At 47.9% G+C, this 18,462-nt stretch overlaps 1 protein-coding gene across 1 annotated transcript in view; it reads left to right on the top strand.

Moving 5' to 3' along the window:
* The first annotated feature begins 791 nt into the window (after nucleotides 1–791).
* Nucleotides 792–18,462, top strand: part of LOC104128099 (TGF-beta receptor type-2-like) — a 39,851-nt gene continuing 22,180 nt past the window's right edge. Inside the window, 3 exon segments of the mRNA XM_035896302.1 lie at nucleotides 792–880; nucleotides 5,689–5,798; nucleotides 5,801–6,013. Coding sequence (XP_035752195.1) covers nucleotides 792–880; nucleotides 5,689–5,798; nucleotides 5,801–6,013 — 412 coding nt within the window.

The raw sequence follows: 18,462 nt of genomic DNA, 5'->3' as shown, positions 1-18,462 counted from the left end.
CATCCATTTCAGCAGTGGCAGAACTGGATCCATGCATACAAACTAGAAAGCCAAAACTAATCCACATTTTTGAAAGAACCTGTACAAGCACATCAGTAGTATGAATGAAAGTTTACTGAAAGTGGCTTCAAAAGCAGCAAAAAGAGAACAGTGAGAAAAACTCAAAACTTCACAGGGAGAAAGCAAGAAGAGTCAGGACAGAACTGAACGGGAAAAAAACCCAACTCAATACCACTGTAAATGGTACGGGTGGGCAAATTAGTTTACTTAATCTTGATGCAGCTTTGGTCAAGGAGCCCGTTGCACGCAGTCTGAGAGAAATGAGAAGTTAGGCCAGTGTTTCTGAACTATGGAAAGACTCCAGTAAAAGTCAGGCATTGCTTAGAAAATGCATTTACCCTGCATGGCTACCAAAATGAGCATTAGCCCATTAGGAATACGGGGAAGTTGGCAGGGCTAAGGAGAAGTGGTTGTGGCAATGCAGACAAGGCCACCAGTGCCCGAAGAAGGTATAGCTGTGGCCCTCAGGATCCATTGCTGGCTTTGATTGTACTCCTCGTGCTATCTGCTCATCAAAGGTTACCACACCATCGCTGGGACAAGCTGCAGCAAGAGAATGGAAAATGCCAAAGGTCAAGGCATGGTATTTTCCCTTAGGTGACAGCAGGGAGCACAAACCATAGTACCATGTACATGAGCTCAAACACCAAAACACTGTGAAACTGTGACAGCAGGAAGGTAATGAGAACTGTTCCCAGAGAGTGATGGGCACCCTCAGCGCCCACCAAGCAATGGCGTTTGAATTTATTCGACCCTCCCAGGACTGGAGCCAGTATCCTTGCAAACACAGGATGGAGATGCCAGCTGGATCGGATCCACGGTGCAGGGTGCACATCCTTCTCGGGCAACTGTTGCTGATGGCATGGTGAAACCAAGGCTGGGCTGATAAGGTGCAGAAGTGACAACACTGAAGCTCTTGGGGTTTAATTAACTGCCAGGACAACTTGGGAGTAGTTCAATACAACCACGCAATATGCACACATAAATTAAATGTATGGATTTGGGCTCGCTAATAGAAGCTAAGTCCATGATCCTATCAGGTAGCCATTTTCCTTAGACCTGCCTTTTAAAACTTTGAAGTATAAGACAAATCCTCTTCACAACACAGACACTCATGGACCTTACCTGAAGCCCAGCATCACTACTGATATCAACAGATTAAAAGGAACGAAGCAGATGCAACAGATATTAGTCCAGTCATGTAACATGCAAGCAATCCAGAGGGCCAAGGGAACATCTTTGAACCCCACACCTTTTGTTGTAGTCAGTCATTTTAAACCCAATGCCCCTGCTCTGTTCTCTGGGTTCTAGCAGGTATGGAGGAGGTGCAGGGAAGCTCAGGAGCTTTGGCCCTTGTGTTAGCACTGTCCAGGGCATGGCTACGTGGTTCCCTTATTCCCCTGCTATATACCCCTCCATGTCCCCTACCACATGAAAGTGGTCTTTGCCCTTGGGAAAAGTAAGAGCTTTGACTCACCTGGGTCTGGCACACGTCCATCGTGATGTTACCCTGCACGAGGGTGTTTAGTGCATATGTTGGGAGCTTCAAATAGATTGATTGATTGCAGAGCCTTGCATCTCACGGTGGAAACCCAGGCTGTTTGAAACCTTCTTTTAAACATATGCTATATTGTTTCAGGTGGCCTAAGTTTTATTTTACTTCTCTAGCAAATATCTTTCAGCTCCTAAACGAGAACTTTGGGAAAACTGCTCCCATAATGCAACTTAAAAATCACCCTGCAGAGACCTTACGTTCCTCAGCCTAAATCCAGCCTTCAGTGTGTCTTGAGTTATGAGGTTGTCCAGACCACTAATAGAGGAGCAGGGGAATTTACACCAAAAGGCATAAACAAGCCAACAATAAAAATAACCATTTATCTCTTCTTCCTCCCCAATGTCTTACTCCAAAGGTCACTGTGTTCTCTTGTGGAAGCAATGCTCTATAATGTGAGTTTAGACACTTCAGACTAAATCCCAGGGTTGTTACTCACTTTTCCCCAAGTAACCTTGGTGGATTTTTAGATTGCATTTTTTCCTTGGATAAGGTCTGAGAAATAAGCAGGGGCTCCAGAACAGAGCTATTGGTCATAGAAAAACCCAGGTCAGTGGGGCACATGCTGTGTGGCTCCCCGCTCAACCTAGGGTGACTCACGCCATAGTGTTAAGAAAGAAAAAAGCTCCCAGCCTCACGTTCTTCCTACTTTGCAGATGAGGTTTGCTTGCAATGGCTTCAGCTCAGTGGAACAAAAATTCAGGTTATGGGAGGGTACATAGGATCATAGAATGGTTTGGGTTGGAAGGGACCTTAAAGACCATCCAGTTCTAACCCCCCTGACATGGGCAGGGACACCTTCCACTAGACCAGGTTGCTCAAAGCCCCATCCAACCTGGCCTCAAACACTTCCAGGGATGGGGGAGCCACAACTTCTCTGAGCAGCTGTTCCAATGCCTCACTACCCTTGTAGTGAAGAATTTCTTCCCTATATCTAATCTAAAACTACCCTCTTTCAGTTTAAAACCATTACCTCTTGTCCTATCACTCCATGCCCTCGTAAAAAGTCCATGTCCAGCTTTCTTGTAGGCCCCCTTCAGGTACAGGAAGGCTGCTATAAGGTCTCACCGAAGCCTTCTCTTCTGCAGGCTGAGCAGCCTCAACTCTCTCAGCCTATCTTCATAGGAGAGGTGCTCCAGCCCTCTGATCATCTTCATGGCCCTCGTCCAGCTCAATGGCCCCTTATGTTGGGGGCCCCAGAGCTGGACGCAGTACTCCGGGTGGGATCTCATGAGAGTGGAGCAGAGGGGGAGAATCACCTCCCTCAACCTGCTGGTCACACTTCTTTTGATGCAGCCCGGGATATGGTTGATTTTCGGGGCCATGAGCACACATTGCCAGATCATGTTGAGCTTCTCATCAACCAACAACCCCAAGCAATTTTCCTCAGGGCTGCTCTCAATCCATTCTCTGCCCAGCCTGTATTTGTGCTTGGGATTGCCCCAACTCATGCGCAGGACCTTGTGCTTGGCCATGTTGAACTTCATGAGGTTTGCATGGGCCCACCTCTCAATCCTGTCAAGGTCCCTCTAGATGGCATCCCTTCCCTCCAGTGTGTCAACCCCACCACACAGCTCGGTGTCATCAGCAAACTTGCTGAGGGTACACTCAATCCTACTGTCCATGTTGCCGACAAAGATGTTAAACATCTAGCTCTGTGCAATCTTACATGCAGCAAGGGCTGAACAGACAGGTTCCCTCCGTGCAGAAAGCAGCCTGCAGAGCCCAGCGGCCAGTTTGTGAAAGCAAATCCTCGTCCGTGTCACCACAACACCATGCTTTACCAAGCAGCAGGTCTAACATCGTCTAGAAATAAGTACAGCTGTTTAGGAAGAGCAGGACAACATCGCTCCCCAAAAGCTTCCCCTTGCAGAGCTTCCTGTAGAAACCCAACTGCCTTGTAAAGATGCCATTGCATGGGACAGCTACTGCCTTTCCTCTCATTTCAGTGAGCTCTGGCCCCAAATCTCTCCCTAAAATTATTCTGCAGACAGGATGAAGCATTTTACAGGGTTCAGTTTGGCCCAGAAGTTGTTTGGGATTGCCTGGGTTTTTGGAAAATACAGCTCCCACAGCTCAGGGTCCCTGGCTGCAGGGACGCTGTGCAGGCTTCCTGCTGCCTTCCCAGGTTCTGCCACTAAAAAAACAATATCCCTTGCTTCCCTTGCACTTCTAAATCATACAGTGTGTTTTGTCAATGTCCACCTTTGTTTAAAGCCCCTCCAGGCTCCTGCTGGGGACATTATTTCTCTCTGAGTGTCATAGGCAGTGGGGGATTCTTCCTGATTTTAAAGAGAGCTCGCATTGATCGTGAATAATCCGCAACGTTCCTACCACAAGCCTTATCCAGCTGTCTTGTAACACACAGAAGGGCTCATGGATGAAAATCCAGCCATCAGTCTGAGTGATCTGTGGACATTGTGAAATGCTCTGAATCAGAAATAGGAGAGTTGGCAGGTCACCCAAAGACACAGCAGTTTCAATACACATGTTGGAAAATGTCGTCCTGAAAGTTTGCTAAACATCTGCTCGTCCTAAGCCCTCAAAGGCCATACCTCAGCCAATGTAACTCAGGCCAGCCCTCCTCTTCTAGATCAATACTCCATAGAAAGATGCTCAGTTTGATGTGAAGACAGCCAAGCGAGGGAGAGCAATGTTACACCTTGCCTAGGACTCAAGCCAATGTCCTCCAGGGCTGTGAGCAAAAGGCAGCTCCCCTGGCCAGGCAAACGGTTCTAGACTTGTTCTTTCAGACTGAGGTTCGCTGTGTACCCCAGGTGGTATCTTCCCTTAGGGCACCCCCATAGCTTTCTGCTCCGTTATCCCAGCCACAATATGGCCATTTCTCCATGGAGGACAGGCTAAGCTCGCTTGCATCTGGGCACCCTGAAGCAAGCAGGAGCAGACCAAGCAACTCTCTGCAGAGGCATGCTGGTGTAGCCATGGCATAGGAGAGATGCTTTCTATTTATCAACTGTGTCTGTACCTCATCTAACACCTCCCCTGTTTCCTTTTTAAATACAGAAGAAGGGAAAGGAAATGCCATTATTTAACTCCCTAACAGAATAACTTTATAAACAGCTTACAAAGCAAGCAGGTGCAGTTTATAAGAAAGATACATACAAAGAAAGCATCTTCAAGTCCCATGGAGCAAAACACTCACCGGTGATGCTCACACGTGCACACAAGCATGTACAGATACGCCACGTATCCGCCACATACTGATTAATGAAGTAAAAGATGAATTGTAAAGTGGGTAAATAAAAAGCTGGAGACTCACCAAATTAGAATGCTGTGTACGCATTCAAATCAATGGATTTACCGATAATTCTAAAATATTAGCCTCACCTTAGGGCAGGCATTTTGGCTGCAAAAACCCCTTAATTACACAACATCCCTTTCTCTGCCACACTCGATGACATCGATCATTGTTTTAACACATTCTGAAGGATTGGGGCAGATCATAGGGCAAGAGTTTGAGGATTTTACTCCTCCTTTTGCCACTGATTGATTGTGTTAACAGCCAAGGCAAGTCAGATTTCTGCTACGTTTCACAGTTTCCCTTTTGTAAGTGGGGATAATATTTCTTACAAGTTTTTGTAAAGCAGTTTGAGATCTTGGGGAGAAAGCAGCTATTTAAATGCTCTATGTTATTATTTTAGGCCCTGATTCAGGAAAACATATAAGTATATGTTTAAAACCTGCTGCTTTAATGGGTCGAAAGCGCCTACTTTAGGCTAAGCTCATATTGATGTGGTCTTTCTGAAAAAGCTGCCCTAAACCTTCCAATTACCCTTATTAAAAATATAGCCCATTGAAACTTACTTAAAAGATAGAGTTAATTCCTAAAAGAGGGGGGGAAAGTAGCAAATTAATGGCAGCTCAGCATATTGAAGCATTACCTTCCATGTTTATTCAGATGAGAGAGGCATGCAGGATTACCCATGCCTTTTTGATTAGATGCATGCAGTAGACATTAGGTCCCTTCAAAGATCCTTGGGCCATACGGAGCTGGGAGCAACTCCGCGTTGTCATCGGAAAAAAAAAAAAAATTAAACTCTTTTTCTCGGAGCCAGGCTTCTTCCCCTGGCTCCCCCCTCCCATATTTGTATATATTTCGAGAGGAGAGTCAGGCTTAGTTTGTTCATAAACTGCAGTTCCTGGGCGGACCCCACACACAGCTGGGCTTTAGCGGCTGGATCCGCCTTCCCGGCAAGCCTAGCCCGGAGCCTCGCAAACTCGGGGCTCCAGGCTTGACAGCAGAAACACAGGAGACGGGCTGTACCGAGGGAAGATGAATTGGTCAACGCCGTGAAGCCGGGCTCCTGGTCACCGGCAGGATCCAGAAAATGGGTTACTGGAGGAGACCGGGTCTGCTTTCCTTACTGCTGCTCTCCTTCTGTGAGTAGAAAAATGTTTCTGGTTAGACAATGTTAAGCAACATACTTCGAGAGGTCGTTTATTTTTCCTTCCTCCAGCAAAATAGCTTATCTTTGATTTCTCCCCTGACAGCAATTAGCTGGAGGATTGGAAATAGCTGAGAATTTAGTAGAATACGCTGCTACGACTGCATCAGCTGTGTATTTCTCTTACGGCGAAGGGCGAGCGTTTGCCTTGGTGGAAAGCGCTGCATGCTCGCTTGAAGCAGCTTGCAGATGTCAGTGTTTACAGTGCAAAAATATATATAGGTCAGCATTACTTGCTGGAAGTTTTTATTTTATTGAGGGATATTAAAAGCAACTGAAGTGCACCACTGAACGATCTGGCTTCGACAGTGTCCAGATGTGGTGAAGTTTGCAGCTTAGAACTTTTATCTGCCCTGGTTTATGCACAGAATTAATCGAACTATTAAGGAAGGAAAGAAGTGGGGAGAGGGGGAGGAGAAGTGTCTTTGCAACAACATCTGGTTATTCGGCAAACCTTTCCAGCACTTACGTAAAGATTTCTTTGTAATAAGTGCCCTGTTTAGGTTTTGATAGCACTTCTTCAGTGCTGTAGATAAAATCCTCCAGCAGCACTTGAAAATGTGCCCATCCATGGTTTACTTCCCTTGTTTATATCTTGGTGATTCTTTCATAACAGGGAATAGATTTGTACATAAGTGAGTGTTATATATGCATTTCCTAAGTACGTGTGTCTTTATATACAGTGCCTATGTACGTGGATACACAGATATATCCCTATATAGTATATATTTATATATTTGTATGGACAATGGCACTTTTTACAGTGAGCTCTTTTACAAACACAGACCCGTTCCCCTCGCTATAGAAATTTCAATGCAACTAAAACAGCTTTTTGCTCAAAGTGGTGAAGTAGGGGGGTTATAATTCCAGTATTTCTGCATCCAGATGGAATAACTGGGGGCAGAGATCTGTATCTGCACTCACTTTACATGGGTCCCCCTATCTACAGGAGTAGGGAATGAAAGAATATGATCGGTTGGTAATTTGTGTGTAGACAAATGTAACCCTTGGTGCAACTGTTGAAGCAGGGAGACCCAGTGGGGGGACTTAGGGCCTAAGGTCTGGTTGATTTTTCAAAAAGTTGTGGAGATATATAGTATTCATTGTTGTAGATAATACCCTAAATTGTGGCTTGAAATGTAAGATGCTATACCGACAACATCCTCCTAAATTAATCACATTTGGAGCAGAACTGAAGGAATTACTACAAGGTATTATTTAAAGCACAGTCTTGGGTTGTTTTTGGTAAGAAAGACGACCACTAATTATCCTTCAGAAATACCTAGTTTGGGAGTTATTTAACTTATGGTTTCCTTTTTCTGAAAGGCAGGGGTTTAATCTGAAAGAAGCCAAACCAAAACATATCATGATTACTAAGTTCATCTGAAAGGTTACGTGAGTGATATGATGACAAAATTTGCCTCCGTATGGGGAAAAAAAAAAAATAAGCCGAGGCTTGCTCTCTCTGAGATAGCTCAACAGTGATGGATGTTTTCTGGGGTTACATCCACTTCGCTTGCGCGTTGTGTTACGGTCGACCATACGGCCATTCTGAGACAGTAAAAGTACCCTGGGAGCCCACTTGGCATTGACATTAAGAGAGAAGGGAACGGCAAGTGCCCCCGAACGACAGAAAACACACCAAATGACAGAAAATACACCTTCAGTTATTCTTCAAGCAACAAATCCCACTGCTCATCCAGCCTCTCTTTGAAGAGTGAGAGCGCTGGCCTGGTGACAGCAGCAAAGTCGTTCCTCTTAGCACAGAGATTTAAGACGTGCCATGGAGAAGATAGCCCGGGTTGCACCTCAGCTACCCCAGAATAACTCCCTCGAGGCCAGCTGAGCATCTTTAGGGGCTTTGCTGCTCTCCCTGAGAGTTTACAGCGGGGCAGCAGAGACCCCGGGTTGTGCTCCATGCTGCCCATCTCTATCCCTTTAACCACCAACATGGCTGGGCGGTCATCAGACAGCACGTCTGACCCCTTCCATCCATTCCCAATGGAAAAAAGGGCTGTAGCCTGACAGACTGCTGAAATTTCAGCTACTGGATTCCCCTAATTCTCCCTGGCCAGCCCTAGCAAGGCTTCAAAATATCTACCTTCATATCTGTTTGAAGCAAGGCTTCAAAATATCTGCCTATCTATCTTAAACTCCTCCCCGGTGGCAGTGGCTGCTGGAGGGCAGCATTTTTACATGACTTTCTCAGCAGAAGGCGCAGGCAGGAGCTGTAGTTCCACCACTGCTAACGCAAACCCTCACGGAGGGGAGCTGGCACAGTTCTGGATTTACCTAGTCCAGGACCAAAAAAAAAAAAATCATTCAGGATTGGAAAACCTGTCTTACAGTGGGGGGTGCTGAAGGCTTGCAGTGTCTTTAGTTTGGCCAGGAGAGAGCTGGGAGGTGAGCTAGTCATCATCTATAACCAGGTCCCGGAGAGATGCTTTCTGGCAGAGGGCTTCCTCTCCTATGGGACAGAGGAAAAACAAGATTTACAAGCTGGAAGCTGAAACCAGGCGCTTTTGTGTTAGAGCACAACACAGTAAAGTGGTTCCGGCAGGTAATTACTCAGGCTCAGGATGTGGTGGGATTTTTCTTGCTCAAAAGCCTTCAATGCCTACAAGACTATCCACTCGGTAGACTATAACCTAGAAGTTACGGACATGATATAGGGATTACTGTATTGTGCACATGGAAACACTCTGGCCTTAAAGTTAATAATTAGGAGTTTTCCTGGCCTGTTTTACATCAGAATTGGGAAAGTCTCCCTTGTGCTCTGTCTGTCAGGAATGGGGCTCAGGTCAGGCCACGCGAGCATGGGGCTGAGCAAAACCTCATCTCACAGAGAGGAGGGAAAAGCACCACAACTGCACGAGGAGCCCCCAGAGCCCGGCAGAGCGCCGTGGGGCATCCAACCTCCAAAAGAGGACGTGAAACTCAAACTCTGCCAGGGCATGTAGCACTTCCCAAGGGAGAGCTGTACCCCGTGGGATCCACTGAAGCTTCAAAGAAAGAGAAAGAGGATTTGTGAAATGAGGGAAGGTTGCAGATCTGATGCCCCGAGTCCAGAGCTCCCAGCTCCTGGGGTTTGGGTCTGCTTCCCCATAACTCGGTCTCCCATTAAAATGCTGGCCCACAAAGTTATCCTGACATTTTTTGCTGTGAGTCTCCTGGGCTCCCTCTGCCATGGTCCCGCAAGGCGCTTCCATGGCTCCGCAGAGAGCGCATTCGAGGGGTATCTTTTGGTAGATAGCGTCTCTCTGAAGCCACATGCTCTTTCCTGCTTGCACAAACCCTGTTCCCCCAGTGAGCCTCTTCAGCTAAACATATAGAGCATATATAATTCATAAATCATGACAGGGAGCTCCGGGGCTGCCAGAAAAACATCTCTGGCTTTTGATCTACTCAAGAAATCTCTGACCTATCCCAGGCTCCTCAGGCAGCTCATTCAAAAAGTCAGCCTCTTATTTCTAAGGTCACCAGAGTTGAAACCAGGGGTCGTACTGCCACCGAAACGCCAGCCCACTCCTCGGGCAGGGGAGCTATGGGGATTGCACCCCCAACACCAATGCACACAGAATTCAGGAATGCGGGGTGAAACCTGAGCTGGTGAGGGGACAAGGGAAGGAAGAGGATGAAGGAGGAGCCACCCTCCATCCTCTGTTTCACAGGCAAATACACCCATTTGCAGGAAGGGGCTTTGCAGGTCCAAGGCTGGCCCAGAGCAGCAGAGCAGACCTCTTCTCCCAGGCTATGCAGCTCATGGAGGTGGATGCTGCCCACCCCAGGACACATGGCTGCAGGGTTAGTTATGACAGTCTCTCTCAAGTAGCACACTATTCGGCTTTGGTGTTGTTTTAAGACAGCCAAAACACCAAGGAAGAAATTATCACCCTCAAAACAACCCAAGAGGCTGCAAGGGCCCCCACGCTGGCTGTGTGCAGGTAGCTGGGTTGGGAGCAGGCACAGCATCCCACTGCCTGAGGAGAAACTTGTGCATCCTACCACGCAGCTAAATAAGAACAAAGCTGCCACAAATTCTCCAGTTAGGAAACAAAAGAGGAAAGCACAAGATAAACACTGGCAATCCAAACCCAGAGTCCTCTGCAGCATTGCAAGGGGCATGAGACTCAGCACGGTGAGTGATGGATTATTTTGAATTCACCTTTACACTTCTCCAAACCTAATACTACAGTTGCAGCCCTTGGTGGAAGTTAGACTAACTGGAGGCTAGGAAAGCTGGCAGTGTACCGCTATGTCAGGTTGTGAAAGCGGGCATCTCCTCTCCCCTTGCATCTCCAGCTTCGCTCAGGCTTGAGGCAGGCTGGTCATCACTAAAGCTGCTCAGATCTGTATTGTAGTGGGGGGACTTTGTGGAGGAAAGTCCTTCTTGAAATATAATTCCATGGAACTTGAAATTAAAACATACCATTTTCTAAAAAACAAAACAAAACACCCACTGATTTTTACTGGTGTTTTACTGGTGTTATCACTATTTGGTGATGGTCACAAAGACATTTTTGTGTACTAGCAGTAAAAAAGTTCAGCCAGCTGCAATCGTGATACTTGTTACTCCCATTAGAGATGGAGTCCTGAACAGATGCATCCCACGTATTCACTGAATATGCAGAAAGCAAACACTGGCATTAAAAACAGGTGACTGGGGGCTTTTATTCTGAGAAAGTATTCAACTCTACCGCCTGTCCTCCACAGCTTTGTAATGTTTTGCTCCGTCGAGTTTATTTCCTCAGGACATTATTTTCCTCTCCCCTTAGTGATAACTCTTTGCAATAACATTTGCTTTCAGCTGGGCTCCACAGCGTTGCAACTTGCCATAAACTAATGAACTCTCCCATAGATTGTCCTGTTTTCAAGGAAGCGCAACATCTGATCTTTTTATTAAAAAAAAAAAAAACCCGGTCCCACCACAGAGACGAAATCAGCAGCTCCCCCACACTTCGCTCTTTTCGCATCCAGCGTTGAACGCTGCCTGCCAAGTGCAAGCCTCACGCTGGAAGGGGCCTCCACGCAGAGGGGAGATAACGCCACTGATGGCTGCCTGCCTGCCTTATCAAACCTGGGGATTACAGCTACGTTATCTCCGTGCCGGACCCCAGCTGTGGGATAACATTTCCCTAGGGACCTCCAGGGGGAAATGAAGGGGTGGCTGAAAGCTGCCTTGGCCCTGCTCACGTGCACATCCCTGAGTTCAGAGCCGACCATTGTGATCCTGCCTCCGGAAAGGATCTGTGAGGTCCATCAGAGTCGTGTTTCTGGTTTGTCAGTTGGTTCATCTATTTGTTACAGCCCGTGTAGGGCTGAAACTCCCCTGCCAGCTGCTGGGAGCTGTCAAGCTTTCGGGAGCAGCGGGAGAGCCTGCTTATCGTGCAGTCCCCTCTGCAGCCCACACTCCCACCAGTTACGCCACTCCAGGACCTACCCTTCCACCGAGCTGTTCCACTGCAGTGTTTTGCTTCCCATTGATAAGCCAGGAACACGCCTGACAAACGACAGCTGATTTATACTACAGCAAATGCATCCCGACCTTGGGGCAATTCATGTGTCCAGCTGTGCACCGCAGCCTGCCGGTCTGCACTGGACAGAGGGACCACATGGATTCTAGCGGCTCCAAGGATATGCCTCAGCCCAAGTGTTACCCCTTGACTAGGCAGGATTACTTACAGCTGGACTCAGGATTAAAATAATTTAAAAAAAAAAAAAAAAAAAAAACGTTTTCAACTTTGCCGAGCCCTGCGCTCCAGTTCAACCCACGCCTTGGCCACGACTCTGGAAGTGGTTGAAGCAGCTTCGCACTGGGCATGCTGTGCCTGGGCCCTGTGGCAAGACCTCTCGCCTCGCCGTGCTGTCGACGGAGACGTTCCCTTCAGCTCCATGTCACTCACTCTCCACCAGGTCCAAAACTCCAGCTTTTCTGGATAAGCAGAGGTCCAAAGAAAGCCATCCCCAGCAGCTTCCACCCTAGCTCCAACGTCAGTGCTGATAAGGCCTGAAGGTATCTGAAGGAAAAGCCTGCCCACCTTCACTCAGCCTGCAAAGAGCCGTTGTTCTCCCCTTGCAATGTATGATGGCAAGTCCTCTGACCATGCCTGGGAGCTGGAGAGTCCATGCCTCCAGGACCATGGCACCCTAATACGTGCCCTGCATGCAAAGCAGCGCTGATGAGCTTGTGCCAGCAAGCATGGCAGCCAGCAAACAGGGCTGGCTTACTGCCCTGGTCCAGGGTTCAGGCAAGGCTGAGCCCTGAAACAATCACCTGAAGTGACACTGACTGATGTGATCTGATCATTGATAAGGCACCTCCTTGCCCCAATATCTGAGCATTTCCTAATCTTTTCAGTTCCCCCAACACCTCTGTGAAGATGTTCCCTCTGGGAACAACATACATTTCTTGTATCTTTGCTTCTGGGAGGCCCAGAGACATCTGCTGAAGTTTCTGGCCCGATGGTTGTTACACCGCTAAGGGGGGCCTTTTCCTTAGCTCAACAATGCAAAAGCCTGAGGTTTTGATAAGGGATCCCTCCTCACTTCAGCCATCCCAAACCAGACAGCTTGACTGTGTCCTTGGCGCACCATGCACCTCATCAGAAAAATGATGCTGCCAATGTGAATTCATACTGTGCCTGGTGCTGGGAATTCAGAGAAAAATTTCTTGTTTTCCTGCAAAATCAGGAACTCAGACCCCTTCCCAGGGAACACTTCTTGGGACTGCCTTGACTACAAGTCCTTCTGGGGTCTTTACAACTATTACGGGTATAGATATTTCTTTAAAAAGATGCACTGCTGTTTTCAGGTGGATCATTTAATAAAATGCCACCTGTGCAGAATGAATGCCCATGTCCCCTGACAAGTGTTTGACAGAGCAGGTCACCAACCAACACAGCTGGGACACGGTGAGGAACATCTGCCTGATGCTGTTTGATAAAACCTCCTGCCTGGGAGACTTCGAACACCAGCATCCAGCATGGAAGAAACTGAATGAGCCGCTGTCTTGCTGCATAAAGCATTTTTTCCATGCCAGATCTATCCCAAAATTAGCCTCAACCAGTCCACGATAGCGAACAAGACCCTTCTTCTTACAATAGGAAGTGACACACAGAGCCATGAGCAACGAGCAGCTGAATGAATCATCCTTCTTCAAATAGACCCAGGGCACAAGTGTCCACAGAAATAAGACCAATGGATCCCCTGGGAGCTCAGTTCCTGCCATGTCTTTAAGATGTCAAAAGGCACTCGGTGGTGGTAGAAAACGGCCACAGACGTTCCCACCAGAGGCACAGGATATTTGCCTGGGGGTGAGATCTCCCCGGCACACGCTTACTCTCGTTTTGCATGTTTGCCCTGGGCTCACCTGTTTGTAAAAGAGTGGCCCAAGCAGCACAAGCTTCCCTTTCACCCTTGCCGGGGCGATTCCCTCTGCAATGGGCTGCGGCTTGGGCAGAAGTGCTGCTCAGCAATGTTCAGACCACGGCACGTCTCAGGAGGTATCCTGGGGCAGGACGCGGAGTTGAAAAGGCAATGCACTACTGCAAAATGATGAGATCTCAGAGCAGGAGATGGTGAACAGAGAACATGCCCTTCTTTGTCCGTTCCTCCATGCTGGAGGAGCAGCTTTGCCCCCTGCACGTTGTCCCCTCCAGCCACCGAGGCTCCCTGGAGCTGTGCTGCAGCTCTGCTGAGGGGCTGGGACATGTGGGAGCCCTTTCCTTCTCCAGCAAGAGGGATCTCTGGAGAAGCATCATGCAGACACTCAAGCTCCCGTTACTTTCATGTGTGGAGAAAAAGCACTTCAGGCCCTGTAAGCAGGACTCTTGGTCCCACTCCTGCAAAAATTCATAGAATCATAGAATGTTTTGGGTTGGAAGGGACCCCTAGAGGCCATCTAGCCCAACCCCCCTGCAGTGAGCAGGGACACCGCTAACTAGATCAGGTTGCTCAGAGCCCCATCCAACCTGGCCTTGAACGTTTCCAGGGATGGGGCCTCCACTACCTCTCTGGGCAACCCGTTCCAGTGTTTCACCACCTTCATTGTAAAGAATTTCTTCCTTAAATTCCTTTCCAGAAACCTGCTCCCTCTGCCCTCCTGCCATAGCTCTCTTCTGCTTCAGAAAAATGGAAAATATTCAAGTTGAATTCAACCCTATTGGGCAGTGCTTTTTGGTAGGTTACAACACAAGCTTCTTAAAAGGTATTTTTTTAAGAGATCAAGAAAGAAATGAAAGAGAAGCACACATCATCTATTTGCATGCTAAATGTGGGACACTTTAGGAAAAATGAGAAAGTTTTTAGTCCCTGTAATCCAGGCTAGCCTCAAGTTCAAGTTCCCTCTGACAGCACAAATTACTTAATTACTGTTAGATCTGGTCTAAATGAGGGCAAAACTCAACTCTACATAATAATTCTACCAGACATAAAGAACAGGCAGCACTGGAACCACTTGATGACAGCACATCGACAGAGAATTAACAGAGCATCTGTGCCCCGGCGGCTCATCGCACAGTCCCCTGCAAGCCTTGCTCCTCCTCAGGAATCAAAATCATACAAACACAAAAAAAATACAAACTGCTCAATCACGAAAAGTCCACCCTAGATATGAAGAGCAGCTCCAGCCTAATGTCTCTTTGTGGGTTCATCAAAGTCCTTCTAGCAGATGGTAAATCGAACGTGTGCCAGGAATTTCAAACGCTCCTCAGGAAGTTCATCTAAATCATCAGTAAACCATTTGCACTCAAAACAGAGCAAACCCTGTTGCCCAAATGTGACCCAGATAATGTTTCTGACGTGTTTACCTATTTGGATAATATCTTTAAATGTCACTTCCATCTATTCACGGAGACCCAGGATTCCTGCAAAGCCTGAAAAACATACATAAAGCTGAATTCCAGAGTATAATATGATAATAGTAAAAAAAAAACCAAAACACTACTGTGCAGTAGTTTTACTTGGATTGAGGTAGTCAAGACACAGTGAGGTCTGCGAGTGACCTGCAGCTCCCTTGCCTTTGCTGTTATGTTCATTGCTGCTGCTTTTTCTGCATAGAGAGGGACTCGTCTCTGCTGGGTCTGCCTGAGAATGAGATGCAGAAGCTGCAGTTAAATAAACCAGATGTAGTAGACGCTGTTGATGGCTCTGGAGAAACAGGACCATCAAAAATGATGGCAACAGCATTATGGAGCCAGCTGACTCTTACCTCCTGCCATTCAGCTCCCAGACCTGCAAGTGCTGTTGAATCCTCAGCAATTTCTGCAACGACCTGGGACAAGAAGAGTTCAAACCACCCGTGTGTAGCCAGGCTGTGACTCCTTCTCCCAAGCAGCGTGGGAGGTGGCAAGAAGGGACTCATTTTTAAGACCAGGGTTCAGTCAAGACCGGATCACTGCAAAGCACTCTTCAAAGGGCTGAAATGTCAAGAGCCCTCTGAGAATACAGTGTGTGAATGAATCCCCATTCATCAGAAGGCATTTTCCACAGGGGATGTGCTAGCTTAGCCCTCTGCAAACCCCACCATCAGCCTACACACACCACGCCATGGCATACACTAATGCATTGCTTTACCCTGCAAAGCCCCAGATAAGCAGAAGCGCTGGCTGAGATACTAAAATTGCTTATGAGCGTTGTCCTCAGCAGTTTTCCCCTCCTGAGACATTGAATGAATTGCTGTGCTTCCCATCTGCCAGCAGAAATGGCACATTCCCCTCACCTGCTGTCTGGGCTGGTGGGATTTGCTGTGGTGGGGGGGCCGTGGTGAGGTGCTGGTGGAGGTAACCATGCAGGACTGGGTGTAGATATGGTTTTTCCTTGGTCTGACTCTCAGCTGTGGGGGGTTTTCACCTCCCAGACACCAAACTTGTTGTTCAGGTTACACTGCCAGCTTAGCTTGCTCTCTCAGGGCTTTTCCAGTGCCTGGGAAGGGTGGGAAGAACAGCAAAGGATACAAAAGAGAAAGGAATAAGGGGAATAGGTGCAATGGAAGGGACTTGTTGCCAGCCAAGATCTTGTGTTGCACCTTCAGACATAGAATGGTCGCGAGCCTTCATTTGTGCCGTAGCTCCTCACGTTTGACTTTCAGTACTTAACCAGCGGCTGCCAAATGCTTAATGGGATAAGTACTGTTATTACCGGGCAAACTCACAACTGCTTTTGTCTGCCAGGGCAGCCTTTGCCTGGTGTGGTAATGGCTCTGGAGGTACCGGCCGTAATTATACAACAACCCACAACAGCCAGCACACACTCGGCACTTAAGGAGCAGAAAAACCCAGTGTTAAGATGCTGTCCTGTGCGACTTGAGGGACTCCTGTGCTAACCTTCAACCCTGCCTTGGGCCGCCTTTTCAATGAGGGCTGTAGGGCATCGAGTGCTCCTGCAGACCTTGTTGCTGCTCATCTCCTGGGGGCATAAGCGAGCCTCCAGAATGGCAGACAAAGCCCTAGCTTGTGGGTTCCCTCCTGGTTTTAGGACAACTTTGCTCATCTAGTGAGTCGGCACAAGGCTACGTGCAGTGATGACACCCACATGGAGCTGTGAACTTGCCCACCAGCATCGCCTTCAGGGCTGTCCTGACCTGACCCTTCACAACGCATCACCTGCCCCTGGAATGACAGCTTGGTGCCAACTTTATGTTCAAATTGCAGCCTGGCAAGCAGCAAATGCTGTTACATGATCCATCAGCCCAGGCAGGCCTAATTCAGCTTAACTCAGACTTAGCTACTTGCCTGGGTGAAGCAGGTGCTTGGGTGCTATAGGGGCTTACTGAAAAATAATGCAAATAACGTGCAACCAGGTGTCTCCCCAGCCACCAGCTTTACAGAAGTTTCAGTGAAGGTTAAGTGCCTTGATAAAATGGATTCAGAAATACACACAGCATTTTCAGACATTGCTGAAAGTTTCAAAGACACTGAGGGAAACAAACAGAATGGTACAGGGCCACTAGGTCTGTGCTTTATCCATTCCCTGTTCCTCCATCCCCAGCTCAACATCTCAGGGTGCACACTGGTATTAATGGGAAGGATGTTGTCTGTAACACCAGAAAGAAGAGTGCTCCTGACAGAGCCTGAGTTCAGAGCCTAATGGGGGTAGAGTTTTTGCCTCACCAGGTACTTATAGTCCTTCCGAAACTGAGCAAGGGCAGACCATCCGCCCCGTCACCTTGGGCTGGGTCCTGCTGGGCTTCGGGACCTCAGGACTGCAGGGCTGGCTTGCTTTGTTCTTTCAAACTTTAATGTCTAACTTTCTTTGGTGAGTAATTTTCACACTTGAAGGAATTCTCCAGCTAAAAGAGAAACAATATGCCAGCGTAACATGTTTCAAGGAGCAGCAGAAACCCACAAAGATACTTAAAAATAATTAAGTAAAATAAACTTCACCCTAATCATTTCATGCGGAGAAGTAAACAGAGAGGATTTGCTTAGAACGCCCGGTCATGTACAACATGCAACTTTTCCGTAACTTTTTTCTAATGGGTTGCACGACAGCCTGGATGCAAAGTAGTCACCCGGAGATGGGGAAGATCCTCCAGGAACTGCTTTGCATGTGGAAATGAATCTCAGTTCAGCCACTTCAGAACATTTTTTTTGTTGACTTTCCACTGACATGAAATCAGCCACGATTGCGTCGCATGCGGGATTGGTTAGCCGGTTACATAATGCTTAATAAATCCAAGAGAAATAATATAAAACACATCACCCAGTCTGGGAAGAGTAACAGCATCTCAGCTGGTATCACTAACCCGCCTGGGCCAGGCATCGGCGAAGTGTCTGAACCGATGCTGGGGGGAGATGCGATTAGGAAAAATGCTTGTGGCGTGTTTGTAAGCCTTGAAGACAGACAGATTGCCCAGGCAGACCATGTGTAATGGTAAGGGTAGATTGAAAAGCAAAGCTCACCTGCCCGTGGGGAGGGCAGCTCACCCCGTCCTGCAGGGCAAGGCAGGCACATGCTCGGGCACCAGCTCCAGCTGTATCTGCTGCTCCTGTAAGGTATTACTTCACCCTATTAATTTTCCTCTGGATTCTTCGTAAAATCGTAATGGCCCTGTAAACGGAAAGAGCAAGATTTGGTGATTAAATTATTTACCGCAGATTCTTTCCGCAGAGGCGGTGTGGATGAGAGAGGACCTTGCGCTGAGGTGTCAGCGCTGGTGGTCCCTGGGGAGCGTGCAGGAAGGGAGACGGCCCAGGACACGGCTGCCGGGCTAAACACAGAACGGTGGTGCTGAATCGCACCCAAAAAAATGGGGCGTGCAGGAGGAGTGCAGGTACCTCCGGCTCTGCAGGGCCAGCACCCCAGCTCTCCCAGGAAAGCAGCAACCCATGGGTGCACCCTCTGCTGCTTTGCATGGAGCAGCTCTTCTCCTCCTTTCCTGCATTT

The sequence above is a fragment of the Egretta garzetta genome, unplaced genomic scaffold (assembly GCF_000687185.1).
Source record: "Egretta garzetta isolate BGI_Z169 unplaced genomic scaffold, ASM68718v1 scaffold326, whole genome shotgun sequence".
NCBI classification, from domain to species: domain Eukaryota; kingdom Metazoa; phylum Chordata; class Aves; order Pelecaniformes; family Ardeidae; genus Egretta; species Egretta garzetta.
Note: the sequence above shows the minus strand (reverse complement) of the source record. Positions and strands in the feature narration are given on the sequence as shown.